Genomic DNA, 23,261 nt, shown 5'->3' on the forward strand with positions numbered 1-23,261 from the left:
ACCCAGATCAAATTGATTGCCATCTCTAGGAAGGGGGTAGGAGACAATCCAGATCTTATAATTTCTGAAAGTATATGTTGAAAATTATTATTAGATGTAATTGGGAAAATAAAATATCTTTGAATTTTAAAAAAAGATGTTAATTTTTTTCATGTGGTCTACTTCTTATCAATTTCCTCTTCTGCTTCAGGGGAAACTATAAGTTTAACTTGTAAGAAAGGCTGTCATTATTCATCTTAATAGAATTAAGGATAAAAGTAATTTCAAAATCTCCTATCATTACTGATCTTTTACCAAGATAATTATCTGTAGACTTACTATATTCAGAAACACTTACTTTGAGAAAGTTCTTGACTCTCTCTGGATCGTAGCAGTTGCTCTCTCGGCAGATTCTCTCTACCTCTTTGATCTGTCCAGTCTTACAGGCTGCCTGAATATATTTAAAGTGCACATCTGGGTCCTGACTGAAGTTGACAATGGATCCCAGGAAATAAAAAAGTCCTTTCAAAAAAAATTAAATGCCAACAATTAAAACTTGTGATTTCCCCAAGCTAAGAAATCATACATTATTGTACAGGTAACTCATAAACCTTCATGAAACAACTGCAAATGAAAAAAAATCAACTTAGAATTAAGATTCAGAGACAGTATGACACTCAGCTACATGAGCATCTCAAACATACAGACCTCCAATAAGACCAACTGTTCTATAAGCTTTATAATTAAAAGGGTGATTAATCTAACAATACAATATAGAGTATTATGATTAGATCATTTGTCTCAGCAGAATGCTTTACTCAAAACTCCATGGATCATTTTTTAATATCAAAGTCTTTATCCAATAATTTCTTACTCCTGTAACTTACTCTTCACATCACAGTGGACAATAAAACCCTAACAAGAACCAATTCTAAGAGTTAAACAGGCAGTTACTTGCAGATCCTGAAATCTCCTACCACCTACTTTAGAACATTTTTTAAGTAGTCTGGAAACTCTACATTTGGTATCTAAAAAACTGAGATCTATTCACTTACTAAATGAAGATAAAATTTTTGATTAATGCCATTTTGGGAATGGTAATTTGAATACTAAATATGATAACAGCAACTCACTAATCATTAAGTTCCTTTAGTTAATACTTACAAGATGTTTCCAATAATGTACATATTCAAAACAAATAATCTTTCCTTCCAAAATCTGCCCTTCCTCCTTTCCTATTGTTCACTGTACCATCATTTTCCCAAGTCACCCAAGCTTCAAATCTTAATGCTTTCTTTTACATTCTTCTATATATTTCCAGAATCTATTCAGTTGCTAAATTTTGTCAGTTCCACCACTAAAATCTCTTTAGGATTAGCATCTTGTTATCAGACTACCATTTCTCATCTAGACCACTCTAAAAGTCTCCTCCTAATTAGTTTCCCTACCTCTGATCCATTCTTTGTATAAGTAAAATTATCTTCTTAATGTAAAATATACTCCAGTCAAAAAAATTTCTCAATGGCTCCCCACTGCCTAAAATATATAATATCTTGCCTTTCAAAGTCCAATAAAACCTGAATACTCTTATTTCATAACAACTCCCTCCCAAATATTCTATATTTATAGTCCAACTACAATACTAGTCATTCTCCAAACATACCTCCACACACTTGTACACATTATTACCCCTATACCTGAAAAGATTTTTTGTCACACTGAAATCTTTCCTTTGTTTTGAGATCAAACCCAAATGCCATCTCTTCTACAAAGCTTTCCCTGATCCCCATGCCATCTCCCAGATAGAAGTAATACTAATCCTTAAAACTCATAAACCTACTTGATCTGGATCTTGACTTCATCCTAAATTTGCATTATAATCAGTGTACATCTCCTATCCTTCCAGTAGGTTTTAAGCGCTTCAAGAGCAAAGATGGTCATTTGTAGTTGCAGTTTCTACTTAGCGCACAATACACAACCTGTTTTTTTTTTTGGCAAGAAACATAGAACTCAAGACCATTAACACTTCAAATCTATTGGGACCAACTACAAGATAAATAGTGGTGATGAAATTGGCTTAAGATCTAAGTTTCACAGATCTTCCTGAATGTTTTCAAAATGCAAAACAAAAGCCATTCCTGAAGATCTCTTAGAGAAATAAATTTTCAGAAAGGGAGAAGGTAATTTTTCCAGCTAAAACAATTATTTGTCCCTTACACAAAAGTTTATCTTCTTCATAGTGAAAAATTCTTAAACTTTACCTTCAAAACTCTTAAAAGATTCAAATAGTTCAATCAGGGACTGAGTTGAGAGTTGTTCATGATATTTGGAAGCCACCTGGACACAAATTTGTAGGTTTTGGCGAATATTGGCAGAAAGCATAGCCCTGAGACACTCCAAGGAATCTTCCACGGATAAGGAGCCAAAGTAATTGACTAACCACTAGAAGATAAAACGATGAAAAAGGTCATGCTGAGGTTAGGCTAATGGATAATCAATAAAAGTTATACAGTGTACAGTGCATTCTTAGAGGGAACAAAAAAAATCCAATGAGATCACAGACCTGGAGTAAAATTAAACTGATAGCAGGTATGTGAGACATACCTCAGGGTTCAGAAGATGGGTGTGAACAACTGCACGCTTAATATCATACAGATCAGTGAAGTGCTCCAGTGCACGCTGTAACAGGCCAGCCTTTTCACAGAGTTGAGCGATATGAGCCCGGTCATAATGTGTGAACATCTGGTTTCCTAAAATAGCATCTGCAACCTAGAAGAACATACAAAGAATTGCTAATTTTTTTTCTTCAAGACTACTGATTCTGTACCCAGGATCATTATGAAATTATTTGTAAACCACAAATTACTATATAATACAAATGCACATTTATTAGAGGTTGACTATTCATTAGTAACTTAGTAAAACAAAAACTTATAAGAAATCTGAAATATAAGACATTTTATTCTAAGACTTAAATGAGAAACGTGCCAAAAGGGCTAGACCAGTGATTCCCAAAGTGGGTGCCACCACTCCCCTGGTGGGTGCTGCAGCATTCCAGGAGGGCAGTGATGGCCACAGGTGCATCTGGGGGCGTAAATAACTGTAAGGGGGCAGTGATAGTATGTGACAGGCTCTAAGTAATATTTTTTCTGGAAAGGGGGTGGTAGGCCAAAAAAGTTTGGGAACCACTGGGCTAGACTATAATAGCTATGTAACTAAACCTTTTCTGAGAAGCAGATAGAGAACCAGCTTTGAAGACAGGAAGACCAACATTCAAGCCCCATCTCTGATCCATCCTGGCTCTGTGACTGAACAAATCATCCAGCTTTCTATTGCTCAAGGTACCTCTCTTCAAAGCTATAAGTTGGTAAAGCACATTGGTACATGTAGATTTTCCATCCAGAGTTCCCAAAGGTCATTTCCTTTCCCTTATTCCCTCTCTCCTCTTAAGACCATGAGACCCTTTCCTTCACCTCATTCTCCTTTCAAATCTCTTCTATGTATGGTTTTTCCCTCATTAGAATATAAGCAAGTACAGATACTATCTTTCTTTTTGCTTGTATTTGTATCACACCTATCAAAGTACCTAGCACATGGGAAGCACTGTAATTCTTTACTTTGATTCCCTACAGGGCTTTTTCACTGAGGACATGATCTTTTAATTGAAAATATGGAGGTCATTCAGCATGAGCTCTCTCCCTAGTTTACTGAGTCCCTTTGACACAGCCTCCTTCCCCCTACTATTCTCTCCATTATGTCAGTATGATGAGCTAGCCTCTCATCAAGCTCAAGCAAGCCCTCATATGTATCTACTCCTCCCCAGCAGATTTCCCTTCAATGATCTCTTCTCCTTCTCTACTCTCCAACCTCTCCCTATGTACCAGTTCCCTTGCTGCCTACAAATCTGCTCAAATCTGTTTTTTTTTTTAATTCACTAGGATTCTATATTCCCTTAGACCAACATCCTATAGCTCTACTCCTCTCAACCAAACTGGCAGAAAAAGCTATCTACTCTTGTTACTTCTATATCTTTTTTTTTTTTTTTTTACATTTTTAAACCCTTAACTTCTGTATATTGGCTCCTAGGTGGAAGAATGGTAAGGGTAGGCAATGGGGATCAAGTGACTTTCCCAGGGTCACAAAGCTGGGAAGTGTCTGAGGCTGGATTTGAACCTAAGACCTCCCGTCTCTAGGCCTGGCTCTCAATCCACTGAGCTACCCAGCTGCCCTGTTTCTATATCTTTTATTCTCAACCCTCTGCAATTTGGCTTCCTCCAAAGTTAGCAACTATCTCTTAAAAAAATAAATCTAAAGACCTTTTCCCCCATCCTCATCCTTAATGACTTTTCTATAGCATTTTTCAGTTGACAACTACCTAAGGATTCCCTTATCTCTGAGTTTTCATGCCACTACTCCCTCTTGATTCTCCTATCTATATTTTCATTCCTTCTCAATTATCTCTGCTGACTCATTATCCATATCCTGGTCTTTAAGTGTGGGTGAGCCCTAAGACTCTCTTCTCCTGAGCTCTCTTTTCTTTCTACATTTTCACTTAATGACCACTATCAGCTTAAAAGGTTTTATTTCTTTCAATCTAACTCCCAAACCTTCATCAATCCTCTGTCCAACAGTTCCAATTATATTTCAATTGACACCTCAAACTCAATATACATAAATATATAAAAATAGATCTCATCTCCCTACTCCAATTCTCCTCTCTTCTAAATGTCCCTAATTCTGCCAAGGGTACCAACATCCTTCCAGTCTACTAGATATATAACCTTAGTGTCATTCTCTATTATTCCTCCCTCTCAGCCCAAGTGGTCATTTTCTAAATCTTACTATTTCCATCTCCATAATGTTTCTTGCATTGTCCCCATCTCTATTCTCACAGCTACCGCCCTCATCACCTCTTGCTTGAATTTTAAGAGCCTTATAATTGAACTCACTACCTCAAGTATTTTCCCCTCACCAATCTATCCTCCACCTAGTAGTCAAAATGTTTTTTCTCTTAAATGCAGGTCACTCCTCTGCTCAAACTCTAATCTCTATTGATTTTAAGTGACAACTCTTTCTCCATTTGGCTTTCAGTCTCCACACAATTGGATTCAATTCATCCTTCCAACCTTATACAATTATTCCCCTTCCCACATTCTAAGATTTAGCTAAAATGGCCATAATATTCTAACCATCTATGCCATTTTTAATTCCATCATGTCTTTGTGTAGCCACCTCCATCATGTTTGGAAGTCATGTCCTTCTCATATTGCTTCTCAGAATCACTTTTCTTTCAAATGCAACTCAATCACCATGAAGGCTTTTCTAATCATCCCAACTATAAGTGCCTACCTCCCTAGTCTCCTCCAGATGCCATCTACCAAAAACACTTTGCACTAGTTTGTGTGTGTGTGTGTATGTGTGTGTATATTTATGTGTATGTATATATATATATATATATGTACATGTTTCCCATGATAGAATGTTAGCTCCTTTGAGGACAGACTCCTGTCTGTTTCCCTACCTAGCACACTACCTAGATATAGGAGGCATTTAATAGATGTTTCCTAACTGATTCAGCAGTAACAATATAACATTATGTTTTTAGAAAGATGAAGACTAATTTGCACAATATGCTAATAGGATTTCAAAAAATTGTCACCAGAATTATAAATTCTGTCTTCATCTTAATACACAGAACCTCTCTAACAAGAAGATTCTTAAAACATCATTAAAAACACAAGAAAAAACATACTTGAGGGGCATGCATAAGGTTCATCTCAAGCAACCGTGTTTGCAAGGGGCCCTCAGATGGGCGATTATTCTTCAGGGCATCTAGTAAAAATGCAGTGCACTGCTGGATTAAGTTGTATTCCATAAATACGTCAACAATCTATGAAAGAAAAAGTGTGAAGGTATCATTAGATATAAACATGAGAACAAAAATCTGGTTTCACAGATTCAAGAGCCACTTTAAAAGAAAAGGTTAAGATTTAGAAGTCAATCAGCCTACTATAATTTCATAATTGTGAAATCTAATTATGTTCTACAATAAAAATTCATTACTGAAATTATGCTTTCCAAAAAAAAACTAAGGATTAAATGTTTTAAGCAGGAAGAGTTCATATATTAATGAAATGTCATCATTTCTTTAAGTGTTCTGTCTTTCCAAACTTTACTTATAAATCAGCTCCTCTCTTTCATGTATTTAAATCAAAGTCTAGAAGCAAGTAGGCATCTGAACACATTTACCTGTGTTATATCAGCAAGTGGTTCTTCATCTTGAACCAACATTTGAGCAAACTGTTGACCTTGATCTGGGCTGATCCTCATTACATTTCTCAACAGAAAGATCCAGTCTGGAGTATAACCAACCTACAAAAATATTCAAAATTACATGTCAAAAAAAATCTTGTTTTCAAGGCATAAAACATTATGATTTCCTATATAAAAACTCATTGGTGGAGCCAAGATGACAAATTGAGCAGCCACCCCACTGAATTCTCTCAACATTCCACTCCAAACAACTTTAAAATAACACCTCCAATCAAATTTTAAAGCAGCAAAGCCAACTAAAGGTTGAGATGAGACATTTTTCTGGCCTAGGAAAACTTAAGAGATACATAGGAAAAGTCTGTATATTTTCAAATGTTCTCCTAAAACTTTGCATGTATTCATTTGCTTAGGAAATCTCTTGTAAAGATAGTTCAAAAGCAAAACCTTAGCTCAAATCATTGTCTCACTTGATCGGAGAAGCTAAAAACAACCTAGAACAAAGTCACCTCACTTCTCTGGGCCTTCATCTCTAGAACAAGGAATCCCTTGATCAAGTGGAAAGAATACTAGATTTGTCCACAACAGGCCTATGCTCAGGCAATTCTCAGGTATTCAGCACTGAAATTTCTCAATCTCTTTTGTAAAGTGGCAATAATACAATATTCTCTATTTCGGTATAGAAATTGCTTTGTAAGTTTTAAAGTATCATAAAGTGCATTAGTAGATGTGTTTTGAAAATTTTAGAACTGGAATCTCCTCACTTTGTTAAAGCTAATTCAATAAGTCACTTGATTTTCAGTGAGAACTAAAATTATATGGACTCATAACAAACATAATGAATTGATTCACTAAACTTACTTTCTTGGCATACAGTACAATCTTCTGTACTTGGCCTGTTTCTGCAAAGCACTGGATAACTTTATTTGGAACATTAGCCCTCAGGTACACACTAAGTGCCAAGGTTGGGTCTACAGACTTTACTAGATCACCCAATTCTTCTGAACACTCCAGCTGTGTTGGGGGGAAAAAAAAGGGAGAAAAAGCCTGATTAATTAGAGCCTCAGAACAGTTTTCCAAATTGTGGGACAGAAGACATTCTCTTAAGAAAGGCATAAAGCAATGGACAAAATTAATAGATGTTTTAAAGTACACCACCTACATAAACATATCTAATTATTTCAGTGAAAAAAATTTAAATCAAGTAAAAAGTAAATCACAATTCAATCGAACTAATAGTGAATAACAATCATTTAAGGTGATATATGCAATAGAGAACAAATTTCAATTAGCACAGGTACAGCTTGCCATTGTGAATCAACATAGGCTAATATACTAAGGTTGTCACACTGTACTGGAATATAAAGCATGTGAATTCAGAATTCAGAAGTAATATTAATATTTCTCAACATCATTTAAGTACAATACAAGTTGGTTACCAAAAAGTACTTGAACTAAAAAAAATTTAGTCATTTGAAATTTAGCAAATATAAAGCAATCATCAATTACTTCATTATGTTTAAATTAAATAATTACCCTGTACGATAAATATATGAAAGACTAAGCGTAAGTAACAAAACTAGTTTAAAAAATTCAATCTAACTGATACACTATGGTACAATCAAACATAATGGACTTTTCTACTAGCAGCAATGCAATAAGCCAGGACAATTCTGAGGGCTTTATAAGAAATAATGCTATCCACAAACAGAGAAAGAATTGTGGGAGTAGAAACACAAAAGAAAAAATATCATTGATCACATAGTTTGATGGGAACATGATTGGAGATGTTGACTTTAAGTATTCACTCTATTACAAATATTAATAATAGGGAAATAGGTTTTGAACAATGATACATGTAAAACACACTGGAATTGCTCGTCAGCTACAGGAGGGGAGAGGAAGAAGGGGAGAGAAAGAACATGAATCATGTAACCATGGAAAAATATTCTAAATTAATTAATTACATTAAAATTTTTTTTAAAGAAAAGCATAAATAACCTATCCACTTATGGACATTATATAGGAAAAAATAAAACAAAACAACTTTGATTTTTTTTAAAAGTATAATCTAAAAACTGACAATTTTAATTCATTGGAATTCCTGAAACTCAGAAACTGAAACAACCTCTTCAAAGTAGATACTGAGATTACCAATACATTAACAAAAGAAAAATTAAGTTTTTATAAAAACAAAAATAAAAACTGTCTTTCAGAAATAAAAAGTCTCATTCAGTAGCAGAAACATCAATGGCTCTAAAGTAACACTAACTGATATAGTGGAAATGACTGAATCATAAGCCAAACAGTTTTGAATAGTTCCATTTGCAGATAATCCAGTGGAAAACAGAACTGTCCATATGTCTGAAGAGTTTTCTGATCAATTAACTGAGAAACTAGAAGTTTGCTATTTTGCACTTCAAGTGGATTAAGTAATATATGTAAAGATATACATTTGATTACACAATTATGTAGGTGAAAATGATGTCAGAAATATCACTGTGCAAACTAAACCTATTGATGTCAAGAGTTATGTTCAATCTAGTTGATGGATTTTCAATTAAAACAGTATAGTTGTACCAAACTCTAAACTCTTATGAGAACTCAACTGATGTTAGAATGAGATATATCGGCTGTTGGTGATGGAATACTATTGTGCAAAAAGGAATAATGAATTGGAGGAATTCCATGTGAACCGGAATGACCTCCAAGAATTGATGCAGCATGGAAGGAGCAAAACCAGGAGAACATTATACAGAGATTGAAACACTTTGGCACAATCAAATGTAATGAACTTCTCTACCAGCAGCAATGCAATGATCGAAGACATTTCTGAGGGACCTATGAGAAAGAATGCTATCCACATTCAGAGAAAGAACTGTTGGAGTAGAAACACAGAAGAAAAACAATAGCTTGATCACATGGGTCGATGGATATATGATTGGGGATAGAGACTCTAAACGATCACCCTAGTGCAAATATCAATAATATGGAAATAAGTCTTGATCAATGACACATGTAAAACCCAGTGGAACTGGGCATTGGTGATGTGAGGGGGGGTAGGAGGAGGGGAGGGAAACAACATGAATCATGCAACCATGGAAAATTTTTAATTAATTAATTAAAAAAAAAATAATGAGATATAGGTCTATAAGTACTAGTTTAAAATATATGCCTTCCCCTACACTGTGCTACTTAAATTCATTACATGCTTCAGACAATCCACTTGTATACTGAGAAATGAATGAAGAGTTGCCACATACAGTTTAAGATGAATTATAGGATTAATCAACTTGGTAAAACATATAGTTCTCATTAAAAGGAAAGTTCTTTGCAGAATTGTGGTGACATAGGGTGGTATGTTAATGAGATTAAATCTACCTTGCTCATTCTCAAATCTAATCACCAAAGGGATATACAACTCCACTTAATTCACACTTTGAGAGGTCTGTGACCCACAAGTGGTAGAGTGAGTGACAAATCAGAATTTACTGACTGCCTCTTGGGCAGTCCTAAGAAAAGCATCTGTTGTGATTGGACATGTAAACTAGGAGAAAGGCACAGGAAGTGACACAAAAGAAGCCCCTTTAAAAGAGAGTTCAGGGGGCAGCTGGGTAGCTCAGTGGATTGAGAGCCAGGCCTAGAGACAGGAGGTCCTAGGTTCAAATCTGCCCTCAGACACTTCCCAGCTGTGTGACCCTGGGCAAGTCACTCGACCCCCATTGCCTACTCTTCTGCCTTGGAGCCAATACACAGTATTGATTCCAAGACGGAAGGTAAGGGTTTTTTAAAAAAAGAGAGAGAGAGAGAGAGAGAGAGAGAGAGAGAGAGAGAGAGAGAGAGAGAGAGAGAGAGAGAGAGAGAGAGAGAGANTAAGGGTTTTTTAAAAAGAGAGAGAGAGAGAGAGAGAGAGAGAGAGAGAGAGAGAGAGAGAGAGAGAGAGAGAGAGAGAGAGAGAGAGAGAGAGAGAGTTCAGTGAGTTCAGCTTCACTCTTCTTGTTCATGTCTTGGACCTGAAGGACTACTTCTTGTTCATGACTTGGACTTGGAGGAGCGCTGGACCTGGGACCCTGAGACCTTGGCGAGAATGTTCTTAAATCTTTCCTTTGGAATTTCACATGGTGAGTGTAAAGACAAAATCTTCCTGAACGTCTCTTTAGGAACTTCCCTTTCAAAAAAGACTCTATGACTGAAACCTTTGCTTCATTCACTTCTGGGGCCCTCTGGCCCTCAGGCTCTCTAGCCTTGGACTCAAGGCTGGATCTCACTCAACTGAGGACTAATTAGATCTGCCTGGGTTAAACTAGGGGGCTGGAGCAAATTACCTAGTGTGTTAGGTTACTTATCCTATCTCATCCTCTTTCTGATTTTCTTATTTTCTCCTCCTCTCCTCATTTGTAAATAAACTTACATTAAGGTCATTTTGACTTAAGGTTATTCTTTAATCGGGGACTGATAATTCTTCAATTCCTTGGCAACCAAACCCTTTAATATCCACCTAACCAAACCTCCTTTTTATCCCTTACCGTGGAGCATAGAGAAATTCTATGTTACTACACAAAATACTGGCTCTTTTATGCTAAAGTATTTTGAAGGAAATCCAAGCTAAAGAAATTAAAAATTTTCTTAGTGATGAAAATCAAGAAAACTAATATTAGGGCAAAGATTTCTTCCTGGAACTTAAGTATTTACAGTTAATTTTTAAAAATTGAGCTTTTGAAATAGGTGCAAGATCTTCAAATCTATACTCTGATCCAGAAAGACTAACTATATTTATGAAATAAGAATTATGGACAATACACTTACAAAATTTTTTTTACTTCATTTTCAAATCTTAAAAAGAATGGCTATTCTCAAAATGAAATAAGACTTATTTATTCATTACTTGATTGGTCTGTAGAAGAAATTGTGATTTTTTTTTTAACCCTTGTACTTCGGTGTATTGTCTCATAGGTGGAAGATTGGTAAGGGTGGGCAATGGGGGTCAAGTGACTTGCCCAGGGTCACACAGCTGGGAAGTGGCTGAGGCCGGGTTTGAACCTAGGACCTCCTGTCTCTAGGCCTGACTCTCACTCCACTGAGCTACCCAGCTGCCCCTGAAATTGTGATTTTTAAAGGACTTAGATCTTCATATAAAGGATAAAAATAGAAAAGGAAACCATTTGCAACAAATAAATATGATACACGTGGGCTTATTTCCTCTGAACAGGGACTGTTTTAATAGATTTGTCCCATATCGGAATCAAATATTTATCTTGGAAAAAAAAACCCTCATGTTTTAGCTGTGAATGAATAATTCTTTGACCTAAAAAACAAATATTAGCTACCATCTGTAACATCTTGTTTGTATAAAACAGGGTTTTTTCCTATAACTGTTAATAAATATCTGTTTTGATTTGTGGTTAAGAAGAGTAGCAACATTCATGACCATGTTCTTGGGAAACTGCCTAAAAACAAAGCCATCCACTATACAAGAAAATTGATCAAATTTTAATCAATTAGTTTATATGTTACCTTGTGTTTTACTGTGAAAAGGCAGTAATCTCACTTCAATTTGAATAAAAGAGCTAAAAATATTTGCCTAGATTGTTATGCAGAGATGAAGTTTCCACAGGGCTCATACATCTTTCTGGACCATTCAACCAGCTCAATTAAACTTCAATTCTCTCCACAGAGCTAAGTAAACATCTACTAAAGACAGAGAACTACTATCAGCCTATATTATGCTCAAGAGTAAGATCTTGGAGTGGTACTTCAATATTATTCCTCATGATTATTACAAGTATGACATGTCTGTGGACAATAATGGCATTAGAAGACTAATGTAAAGAATCATGGGACTTGTGTTTCCATAGTCCCATTAACGATTTTTTTTCAATACTATCATAAGCCACTATGTCATGACCCATTAGCCTTTCCATTATTAGGAAACATAATGACCAGTTTTATGGTCAAATATCGAATTTTTTTAATGGGGAAAAAGCTATGATACATAAATAAGGATGACATTTCTGTGCATGTTAAAATAAAGTTCTAGGTTCTCTAAAAAGGCAGTATATACTGTTACATCCACAGACCTGATCTTAAATTACTCTAGGATTTCTATCATCCCAAGTATTATACTGCATACAATTTTTCCTGAAAATAAAGAACTTTACTTTCCAGTGGAACGGTTTTAAGAACTCAAGAAGGACACCTCAGATTCCATGAATGATCCCATATATTAACTACCTTGATAATAATCCTAATCATTCCATGCACTATGAGCTTCTGTGTTTTCTAGAGATGTAGTGTTAAGTACACGTTTTGGGACAAAAATAAGCTAAACTTCTCCCACAAAAAAAGGTTAGCATGGGTTTTTTCCGGGAAGATGGCAGCTTAGACAGAACAAATCTTAAAAACTCCCCTCCCTTACACACCGAGATAGAAAACAATGCGCTTCGAGAAGAAAGAGGACCAAATCTAATAATGGGAGAGAGCAGGGGGAACCTACTGCAGATAACTAAAGAGGTACTCTAAGAAAAAGGCTTCAATTCTTTAACTGTTGGGTCTAAGGGTGTAGAAGGGGAATCCCAGGATGCCTCCTCCAAGTGCTGGGCGGAGTCTCCAGCGGCCCCGGAAATCTCAGGGCTGGTGGGCCCACCAGTTGGAAGAGAGGGCCTTGCAGGCACCAGAATCGGGGAGTTAAACACAGGCACTGGAGAGGTGACTGGAGGAGAAAACCAGAGAAACACAGCAAAAACGCCCAGAAGATGGTGGCTTAGAGACAATCAAACCCCAGACCGCAGACAGCTTGGCTTCCTCATACAGAAACAGAGAATGCAGGGCTTCAAAAGGAAAGAAAACAAGATCAAACACAGCTGACAGCACAGGGGGACTCCACTGCTGGAGAGCTCAGTTTTTTGGGGTTTTTTTTGTTAGTTCTAAGTTCTAAGGGGAAAATTTATATCACTGAGTGCATCTATTAACAAATTAGGGAGGGCAAAGGTCAATGAATTGGGCAGGCAACTTAAAAAACTAGAAAACGAACAAATTAAAAATCCTCAGATGAAAACTAAATTATAAATACTAAAAATCAAAGGAGAAAATAAAATCAAAAGTAAAAACTCCTGAATTAATAAATAAGACTAGAAAGCTGGTATTTTGAAAAAAGATAAAATAGACAAAATACTGGTAAAACTAATAAAAAAAGGAAAGAAGAAAATCAAATTAATAGTATCAAAGATGAAAAGGGAGACCTCACACCTCTAATGAAGAAGAAATTAAGACAATCATTAAAAACTATTTTGCCCAATTATATGACAATAAATATAGCAATCTAGGTGATATGGATGAATATTTACAAAAATATAAATTGCCTAGATTAACAGCAGAAGAAATAGAATACTTAAATAATCCAATATCAGAAAAAGAAATTGAATAAGCTATCAAAGAACTCCCTAAGGAAAAATCCCCAGGGCCTGATGGATTCACAAGTGAATTCTATCAAACATTCAAAGAACAATTAATCCCAATACTATACCAATTATCTGATATAATAAGCAAAGAAGGAGTCTTACCAAATTCCTTTTATGACACAAATATGGTACTGATTCCAAAGCCAGGTAGGTCAAAAACAGAGAAAGAAAATTACAGACCAATCTCCTTAATGAACATAGATGCAAAAATCTTAAATAGAATACTAGCAAAAAGACTCCAGCAAGTGATCACGAGGGTTATCCATCATGATCAGGTGATTTATACCAGGAATGCAACAAGGATGGTTCAACATTAGGAAAACCATCCACATAATTGACCATTTCAACAAGCAAATCAACAAAAACCACATGATTATCTCAATAGATGCTGAAAAAACCTTTGACAAAATACAACACCCATTCCTACTAAAAACACTAGAAAGTATAAGAATAGAAGGTCCTTTCCTAAAAAATAATAAACAGTATATATCTTAAACCATCAACAAGCATCATATGCAATGGGGATAAATTAGAAGCCTTTCCAATAAGATCAGGTGTGAAACAAGGATGCCCATTATCACTTCTATTATTTAACATTGTACTAGAAACACTAGCAGTAGCAATTAGAGAAGAAAAAGAAATTGAAGGTATTAAAATAGGCAATGAGGAGACTAAGCTATCATTCTTTGCAGATGATATGATGGTCTACTTAAAAAATCCTAGATAATTAACTAAAAAGCTAGTAGAAATAATCAACAATTTTAGCAAAGTTGCAGGATACAAAATAAATGCACATAAAACATCAGCATTTCTATATATTTCCAACACATCATAGCAGCAAGAAGTAGAAAGAGAAACACCATTTAAAATCATCCTAGACATATAAAATACTTAGGAATCTATCTACCAAAACAAACACAGGAATTATACGAAAACAACTACAAAACACTTTCCAAACAATTAAAACTAGATCTTAACAACTGGAAAAACATTGATTGCTCATGGGTTAGCTAACATAATAAAAATGACCATTCTACCCAAATTAATTTACTTATTTAGTGCCATCCCTATCAAACTACCAAAAAACTTTTTTACTGAATTAGGAAAAACTATAACAAAGTTCATCTGGAATAACAAAAGATCAAGAATCTCAAGGGAAATAATGAAAAAAAAATGTGAAGGAAGGGGGCCTAGCAGTACCAGATATTAAACTGTACTATAAAGTCATCAAAACAGTATGGTACTGGCTAAGAGACAGAAGGGAGGATCAGTGGAATAGACTTGGGGTAAATGACCTCAGCAAGACAGTGTATGATAAACCCAAAGAGCCCAACTTTTGGGATAAAAATCAACTACTTGACAAAAACTGCTGGGAAATTTGGAAAACAATATGGGAGAGATTAGGTTTAGATCAATATCTCACACCCTACATCAAGATAAATTCAGAATGGGTGAAAGACTTGAATATAAAGAAGGAAACTGTAAGCAAATTAAGTGAACACAGAATAGTATACTTGTCAGACAGATCTCTGGGAAAGGAAAGATTTTAAAACCAAGCAAGTTAGAAAAAATAACAAAATGTAAGATAAATAATTTTGATTATATTAAATTAAAAAGGTTTTCTACAAACAAAAACAATGCAACCAAAATCAGAAGGGAAACAACAAACTAGGAAAAAATCTTTATAACAAAAAACTCTGAAAGAGGTCTAATTACTCAAATATATAAGGAGCTAAATCAATTGTATAAAAAAATCAAGCCATTCCCCAATTGATAAATGGGCAAGGGACATGAATAGGCAATTTTCAGATAAAGAAATCAAAACTATCAATAAGCACATGAGAAAGGTGTTCTAAATCTCTAATAATTAGAGAAATGCAAATCAAAACAACTCTGAGGTACCACCTCACACCTAGCAGATTGGCTAAAATGATAGCAGGGGAGAGTAATGAATGTTGGGGGGGATGTGGCAAAATTGGGATATTAATGCACTGCTGGTGGAGTCGTGAACTGATCCAACCATTCTGGATGGCAATTTGGAATTATGCCCAAAAAGTGATAAAAGAATGCCTGCTCTTTGATCCAGCCATACCATTGCTGGGTTTGTACCCCAAAGAGATCATAAACAGACTTGTACAAAAATATTTATAGCCACGCTCTTTGTGGTGGCAAAAAACTGGAAAACGAGGGTATGCCCTTCAAATGGGGAATGGCTGAACAAATTGTGGTATATGCTGGTGATGGAATACTATTGTGCTCAAAGGAATAATAAACTGGAGGAATTCCATGTGAACTGGAAAGACCTCCAGGAATTGATGCAGAGTAAAAGGAGCAGAGCCAAAAGAACGTTGTACACAAAGACTGATACACTGTGGTAAAATCGAATGTAATGGACGTCTGTACTAGTAGCAATGCAATTGTACTAGTACCAGGGCAATTCTGAGGGATTTATGGAAAAGAAATGACACCCAAATTCAGAGGACGAACTACAGGAGAGGAAACACAGAAGAAAAACAACTGCTTGAACACTTGGGTTGAAGAGGATATGATTGGGGATGTAGACCTGAAAGGACCACACCAATGTAACTATCAATAATATGTAAGTGTCTTGACTGACCACACATGTTAAAACCAGTAGAAATGAGAGTTAGCTATGGGGGGGGAGGGAGGGGGAATTTTGAGGGGGTGAAGGGTAAAGTAAAAACATGAACTATGTAACCATGGAAAATGTTTCTAAAAATAAAAAATTAATCTATTGAAATAAAAAAAAAGGTTAGCATGGTATTTAATTAAATCAGTGCATATTAAATCTTACCTTATCTTCTTTTAACCATTTCTCTAGCAGCTGTTTACGTCCCTGTTGAAGCACAGGCCTACACAGTTCTAAGGATTCATATTTGTTCAGCTGGCCTTGGTCTAAAAGGATTCCAAAGTACTGAAGTAGAGGTGATGTCTGGCCAGGTTGTGCTGGAACACTCTGGAATCGGCGGATGGTGTCTGGAGTACGTAAAATTCCCTTCAAGAAAGATGAATTGAGAAAAAATTATTTTTCCATTTAAAGTTCCTTGCTTAATCAAATTTTAAGAATATGGTACAGATAAAGAATGTCAAAAGAATTGATTTTTTTTTAATTACAAAGGAAGGAAATCTAGCACTACCAAATTATAAATTGTATTATAAAGCAGTAAATATCAAAATTATCTGATACTGGGCAGCTGGGTAGCTCAGTGGAGTGAGAGTCATGGCTAGAGACAGGAGGTCCTAGGTTCAAACCCGGCCTCAGCCATTTCCCAGCTGTGTGACCCTGGGCAAGTCACTTGACCCCCATTGCCCACCCTTACCAATCTTCCACCTATGAGACAATACACCGAAGTACAAGGGTTTTAAAAAAAATAATAAAAAATAAAAAAAAATTATCTGATATTAACAAATAAAAAGGTAGATTAATGGAAGAGGACAGACCTATAACATGCTGTAGTAAAAGATTAAAGTAACCTAGTATTTGACAAAAGCATAGATCCAGGTTTAGGGTAAAAGAAATCACTATTTGTAAAAATTATCATCCATCAAGATAAAATTAAAATCAACACATGATCTCAACATAAAAAGAGATATCATAAGTTAGCAAAATAGGTAACATGTTACCTATCAGATTTATAGGAAGAGGAATTCAAGAGTAAATAAGAAATCCGGCCTCAGACACTTCCCAGCTATGTGACCCCGGGCAAGTCACTTGACCCCCATTGCCCACCCTTACCACTCTTCTACCAAGGAGCCAATGCACAGAAGTTAAGGGTTAAAAAAAAAAGTAAAAATGAAATGGAGAGCATTGTGAGATGTAAAATTATGAATGCATAAATAATTTTGAGTGCATTAAACTAAAAAGGTTTTCTACATATAAAACAGTGTTGCCAATAATAGAAGGAAAACAGAAAATGGGAAGGGAGTGGGGTATTTTATAGACAGCTTCTTGGAAAAAAGTTCCAAATACTAGGAGAACTTCATCAAATTTGTGAGAATGAGTCATCCCCAAATTGATAAATGTGGAAAAGATGTAAACAGACAATTTTCAGATGAAAAAAAAAAAATCAAAGCCATATATAGGTATGTGAAAAAATGCCACAAGTCACTACTGACTAGAGAAATGCAAAACAAAACAATTCTGAGACCCATACCCATCAGATTTGCTAAAATGACAAAAGGGCAAAATGACAAATGTTGGAAGAAATAAAGAAAAACAGGGTGGGATGGAACTGTGAACTGATCCAACCATTCTGGAGAGCAATTTGGAATTACTCCCAGTCATAAAACTGTGTTCATGGTCTATTTCTCAAGAAGATCAGGGTAAAAAGGAAAAGAACCTATATTTTCCAAAATATTTATAGCAGCTCTCTCTGTGGTAAGCAAAGAATCAGAAATTGAAAGGATTCCTCTCAATTGGGGAAAGGCTAAATAAAATGTGGTATATAATTGTGATTGAATACTATATACCTCAAGAAATAATGAGCAAGTTAATTTTTTTAAAAACATGGAAAGAACTACATGGGATGATGAACATCAAAATGAATAGAACCATAAGAATGTTATATACGGCAACGGATTTAATACTTAATAAATTATGAATTGTTACCTCTAGAAAATGAACTAAAAAATGGAAACAAGAAAGATATCAATCCATATATACATATGGATATATCCAACAAACTGAATGATAAATGATGCTTTCTATATGTGGAAGGGAGGGAGAGACTAAGATATTTGAAAATAAATTCTATTAATAAAAAATAATAGACATACTAGAGACTATACACTAAGTTGATTAAATTTTATATTCACTCTTATTAACTCTTCACTTGTCTCTTCATTAACATGTGACATTCCTCCTCCTTAGTAAAAAAAAAAAAAAAAAAAACGAAAGCCAAGAAATGATTGGAGGAAAAAATAGTACAAAAATACAATACAGTATACAGCATTCTTATACTGCAAGAAATACTGAATATGAAGAATTCCTTTTTTTCCTTCGGTAATGTTTTATTTTTTCCCAATTACATGTAAAAACTTGGGGGGGGGGCATTTTTTCTAACATTTTGAGTTCCAGAATATGTAGAATTCAAAGAAACCTAAGACATCTATGAATGGATAGTCATGTAAATCGAAATGACCACAATAATGTAAAGGAATATAATGAAAAGGCTTTAAGATTTCTGAGCAATATCATAAACAAATAATAGTCAGAGGAATGATACCAAAAAGAAGAAATTAGAAGTAATCATTCTAATTAAACTCATACAGTAAAAAATAAGCATTACTTGGCAAAGATTTTGATCCTTTCCCAACACAGCAAAAAATGGAAGGCACTTAACAAAAGCACATAAATGTTCTAAGAGTTTTGATATGTTTGTTTCCAAAAATTACCTTTGGTGCATTAGCAGCCACTTTTGCTGCCTCTGAGTAATTTCCTTGGGCAAAGAGAGCATTAAATTTCCGGGCAAAAAGCTCTTCAGCTCCAGCTAAGTTATTGCGCACAGCCATTCTCAAAGCCAGGTCAGGATTTTGTAGGACATTGGTGATGTAAGGAATTATATTCTCTTCTTCCACACACACTGACAACACCTATAATTTAAATGTTGGGAGATAGTTAATATAAGTACTTAGTAAAATAATCTATTCTAAATATGTTTAGACTGTACTAGTATTCTCTCTATTCATTAATGAAATTAGAATTTAATTTAGTCACTTGGAAGAAGAAAAATATTAAGAAATGTGAAAACTGCAATGGAATAGTATTTGACAGATATCTACATCATGATTCTTCATTTAGTAGTCTAAAGTGGTTCCTTTGACAAATTAGTGAAAACAAGTTCTTTATTTCTTTATGACTTACCAGTCCATACCGTCTCTTACCTAGACTAAGTTCCAGATACTTGAAATTCATTTTTTACCTCTAATCTGGCCTAGGTTCAATAACAATTTGGTTTAAATCAGGTGGAAGGGAATATGTGGCTTATTTCAATGGTTAGCTTACATGCTACTTCCTATGATAAAACTATTCTTGTCCCTCTCCCTCCTCCAAGTGCTTAGAGGACCCCTCACCACAGTAAGTTATTTTGTATTTGCTTTCTTTTCTTTTCTTCTTATAAGCATACCTTTTATTTTAGAATTGATACTAATTATCAGTTGCAAGGCAATAAAAGGGCTAGAAAATGGAAATTAAGTGACTTGCCTAGGATAATACAGCTATAAAGTGTTCAAGGCCAAATCTGAACCCAGGACTCCCATTTCCAGAGATGGCTCTCTATTCAATGAGCCACCTAACTACTCTCATATTTGTCTTCTTTATATTCATGTTGTGTTCTCTCCCCACAACTTTCAAAAGAAACTTAGATGCCAGATAACTTCCACCAACTCTGATGTGGCTACAAATCTAAACTAACAGAATATACTCCAAGGTGATGGCTTTGCACTAGATGTTAAGCCCCCACTTCCCTATTCCCTACAACTAGCAATAACTAAGAGAATGAAACACTGCTTAAGAGAATCAGTATGTAATAATTACCCACTAGTCTTCCACAGTTTTTTTCTTTCCAACTAGGAAACATTAACAAAATTAATATTAGTCTGTTTTCATCTTTACATTAGCCCCTGTTTCTACAGGCAAGATATACTGCAAAGTATATACCGTATTCCAGAGAATACACATTTGCCCACATCAAAATCTACTTTTAAAAGGAAGTCAGTTAATATTGTCCCCTCCTCCACTCTCTCATTATCACTATTCTTATCTTTAAAAAATGTCTTCCTGTTTTCAATTTATAATTTTTATGTAAAAAACAAATGTCAATCTTATCAAATACATAGGCTATTTTAACAAAATTTAGTATATATTATTACTAATGACCATACACGTCAAGATTACTTTCTCTAAAACACAGAAGACTTGTATGAAATGATGCAAAGTAAAGAACAAAGAACTTTTAAATTTGAGTTCTTTAAAAGCAGGAGTTGTCTCATTCTTTATACTTGTATCCCTAGTACCTAGTACATATACCTACTTAATTGACAGATTAAATTGACAGAACTAAGGTAATCACACACAAAATGACTATAATATTAAAAAAAAGTGAATTCAACATTGAGAAGTAGTAAAACTAGTCCAACTTAATTCAGAGCTCTGTACAGCCTGTTAACTATATGGAGGAGGGGAGCCATACCTAATAGGAAGGTTTGTTTTGAAGCACCTTTTATACCAAAACAAAATATATTTAGACAGACCGGCATAATAAATATCTGTCTATTTTATAAGAAACTCAATGGCTCTGTAACATCTATATTCTACCTAGCTTCAGAGTATGGGGGGAAAAAAATATAACCACTTCTGGCATGGGGAAGTTATAAAGGAGACACAACTAAAAAAGTAGAATAGTCTACCAAGATTAATTTACAAATTAATCCTTAGAATTTCGTCTTTTGTTTCCCTAGCAATCAGCTGCAGGAAAAATATATTAAGAAAAGAATCCCAAGACCCAAGATTCTACTAAATAAAGAGGATTTTACTAAGACCAACTGATGGATTAAAAAATTTTAAATTTGGGGGCAGCTGGGTAGCTCAGTGGATTGAGAATCAGGCCTAGAGATGGGAGGTCCTAGGTTCAAATCCAGCCTCAGACACTTCCCAGCTGTGTGACCCTGGGCAAGTCACTTGACCCCCATTGCCCACCCTTACCATTCTTCCACCTAGGAGCCAATACACAGAAGTTAAGAGTTTAAAAAAAAATTTTTTTAAATTTTAACCAAAGTTCAGAGTGAATGAGATATATTAAATGTCTAATGAGGTCATAAGTAAGATTAATCTGATATTTTGGGATTCAACCTACTGGGCTTACCTTCAAAACACCAACAACAGTAATATCAGAGAAAAAGGTTAATAAGCTTTACAATTTCTAATATTCTGGTTTGAGAAAAACCAGTTCGCATTATTAGCTATAAAAAGTCATTTAGTTTCTGTTTCAGTTTCTTCATGAGTAAAATGGGAATAATGCTTATATTATCTCCCTACCACCTACCTTAGGTAGATGCTTTTTAAAATATGAAATATTATATAAATTCAAGTTATTCTTAGTGAAGTACTTCCAACTACTTTATAATACTGTGAAAATATAAATAGTGCCTTGGTGGAAAGTCTAAAATTTTAAATCACTTGTGATACACAAGTCATTTAATACCTTTTCCTAACTGAAGGATAGTATCTATGTCAGTCCACAATGCTTACTAAAACTTCAGTTTTCTTTAAATATTTAGTATTACTATTTTAAAATGTAATTTAATAGTAGAAAAATATCTTCCCTACAACTTAAGATTCTATAGAAATACCTTCTATGGTAAGCAGAGTATCAAAAAGCATTCATTTGTTTTCCATAGGTAGATAAACACTTTTCAAAAGTTAAAAAGAAAAAAGACCATCTCCTGGATTTGTCTTTGTTTCTTAAATAAAGTACAGACAGATTCCTTACTTGTCCCTTTCTGTTTACACCAATAATTCCAGCTGTTGCTTCATGAGGTGCAGTAACGAAGATGGTTTCTCCACTGATTCTATTCATGTAGATGCAGGTGCCAGTCTCCAGGTCATATAAATGGATATAGCCATATTTGGTAATCAAGAACACCACGTCATGTTTTTCACTGATCTAGAATAAGAAAATTATCACTTAAAAATAAATTGAAATCTGGTCATAGAAGTTGCTTTAATCTGCCATTACCTTTCTTTTAAGAATACTGTCAAGGTTTAAATGTTTAAACCAAACAACTTCTATTACCCATGCTTGCCCATCTAAGACTATATGTTTTTGGTATAAAAACTTAAAAGCAAACACCTAAGTACTCACTATAAAAGAGAAGCATAACAAATAAAGCAGCATTACAGAAGTAAGGTATTTCAGGGTGACCAAAATTGACTATTCTTCTAAATACCACATAAAATTTAAAAAAGGCTAAATTAACATTGGAAAGAACAACTTAAAAAGACTAATTAATTGATACATATCTAATTCATTTAACATTTACCAACTGGTTTTGCTGATTTTTTCTTTTTTTTTTTTTTTTACCATTATCAGTTTTGCTATTTTTTTTTCTTTTTTGTTAATATAAGATGGCTCTCTGGGAAGGATCAGTGGGAGGGTTACTGGGAGGAATTTTGGAAATGTAAAAAAAAAAAAAATCAATAAAATTTATATTTTACAAATTCTCTTAACATACCTGCATTGCCACAGGAAAGTCATTTTGTGCTTCTGGAGGAAAGAAGACATCTACTGCTTTCTTTGGAAAAGGCTGATTCCCTGTAGGTGGTGTGCCAACTTCAATGATATGTAACTGTTCGACAAGATATAATCATATTTTCTATAAGAAAGCCTGTATTTTTTTTTTAGACAAGCAAAAATATCAACTGGAGACCAAGGAAATAGCATAACTCATCAGATCTTGATTACATTACCAGAGATTACATAACCTTACATTAACGGAGGGGGAACACTGGCATCAAAAGTGTTGTGGTTAGGGTTA

The 23,261-nt window shown here is 34.7% G+C and overlaps 1 protein-coding gene across 1 annotated transcript in view; it reads right to left on the reverse strand.

Annotated features, from left to right (window-relative positions):
* CLTC (clathrin heavy chain) overlaps positions 1 to 23,261 on the reverse strand; it is a 77,163-nt gene that overhangs the window by 23,546 nt on the left and 30,356 nt on the right. Inside the window, exons 5-14 of the mRNA XM_044676045.1 lie at positions 22,959 to 23,072; positions 22,217 to 22,390; positions 19,122 to 19,319; positions 16,522 to 16,722; positions 7,111 to 7,263; positions 6,229 to 6,351; positions 5,732 to 5,869; positions 2,584 to 2,748; positions 2,241 to 2,421; positions 338 to 501 (exon numbers count right to left, since the gene is read on the reverse strand). Of these exons, the coding sequence (XP_044531980.1) occupies positions 338 to 501; positions 2,241 to 2,421; positions 2,584 to 2,748; positions 5,732 to 5,869; positions 6,229 to 6,351; positions 7,111 to 7,263; positions 16,522 to 16,722; positions 19,122 to 19,319; positions 22,217 to 22,390; positions 22,959 to 23,072 (1,611 nt within the window). The remainder of the gene's footprint in view (positions 1 to 337; positions 502 to 2,240; positions 2,422 to 2,583; positions 2,749 to 5,731; positions 5,870 to 6,228; positions 6,352 to 7,110; positions 7,264 to 16,521; positions 16,723 to 19,121; positions 19,320 to 22,216; positions 22,391 to 22,958; positions 23,073 to 23,261) is intronic.

This window comes from Gracilinanus agilis, chromosome 4 (assembly GCF_016433145.1).
Source record: "Gracilinanus agilis isolate LMUSP501 chromosome 4, AgileGrace, whole genome shotgun sequence".
Classification (NCBI taxonomy): Eukaryota; Metazoa; Chordata; class Mammalia; order Didelphimorphia; family Didelphidae; genus Gracilinanus; species Gracilinanus agilis.